This window comes from Otolemur garnettii, unplaced genomic scaffold (assembly GCF_000181295.1).
Source record: "Otolemur garnettii isolate 467f Iridium unplaced genomic scaffold, OtoGar3 scaffold00093, whole genome shotgun sequence".
NCBI lineage: Eukaryota > Metazoa > Chordata > Mammalia > Primates > Galagidae > Otolemur > Otolemur garnettii.
The window spans coordinates 6942060-6943111 of record NW_003852488.1 but is presented as its reverse complement, the minus strand read 5'-3'; the positions used below and the strand labels follow the sequence as shown (position 1 = coordinate 6943111).

Sequence of the window (1052 nt, the reverse complement as noted above, 5' to 3'; positions counted from 1 at the left end):
CTGTGTATCTGTTAAGGCTTTTAGTTTTAGTTAAATCTGAGTAAAAAGACAGCTTCAAAATAATGAACTTTTTATCTTTAGGTTTATTCTCTAAATTATTAATACAACTTCATATCATCAAAAACAATGAGAATACCATCTTTACATAGTTATATTTTTGTTTTGTGACTTTGAAGAACTCATTCTGTAAAAGATTATGATTCATTTGTGTTTCATAATTAATAGTCTGCTAATAATTTAATAAGTTATGAAATGGTTTTGTTTTATAGGAGAAAACTCAGGCTGTGGAACTCTGGCAGACTGTTTCTCAGGAGTTAGAGAGATTACAGAAATTGTATCAGGAACATATGACTGAGGCCCAGATTCACGTACTAGAAAGTCAAAAGCAAAAGGTAATCTTGGATTTCATAGTTTTCTTATATATAGGTAAGAATTTGCATTTTGAAGAAACTGTTTTGGAGAGAAATGCCTAAATCTCTACTATGCTATTCATGTTAATAACAATCAGATCTTTGTTGGTTAAAAATCTCTTCAACAGGTAGGGTAATTAAAGCACTGATATGTGTACCTTTGGTTCCATAATGTGTTTTAACAATGAAGCTGTATTTCATTCTTAAAAAGATTATTTTGTATAAATGGTCCTATAAAACTTCTACTTGCTTGATTTGTTACCTAACTTTAAACAAAACCGTGTATTAGGTTACGGCCAGTGAAGAAACCTGCTCAAATACGATAACAAGGCTATGTAAAATAAAAATGTTAACACTCACAAATGTGTCCTATTACTAAAATAGATAGCAACCTTATCTTCCATAAATTAATAAGAATAGAATTTTACAACTGGAAGGGATCATAATGGTTGTTAAAGATTACTTTCTATCCAAAGTAAGAATCCTTTTACCCCCTTCCAAAGTGTACATCTAGCTTTCACTTTATTTTACTTTACCTCTATTGACAAGAATTCACTATCTCACAAGACCATCCATTCATTCCATTGAGAAGTTTGTCTTTATTCACTCTTGTATTGCTAAGTGCATTAAAAACTATGGATA

At 30.2% G+C, this 1052-nt stretch overlaps 1 protein-coding gene across 1 annotated transcript in view; it reads left to right on the top strand.

Annotated features, from left to right (window-relative positions):
* The window catches only part of SCLT1 (sodium channel and clathrin linker 1), a 162204-nt gene that overhangs the window by 36422 nt on the left and 124730 nt on the right, over positions 1-1052 (top strand). Inside the window, exon 7 of the mRNA XM_023516581.1 lies at positions 270-392. Coding sequence (XP_023372349.1) covers positions 270-392 — 123 coding nt within the window. The remainder of the gene's footprint in view (positions 1-269; positions 393-1052) is intronic.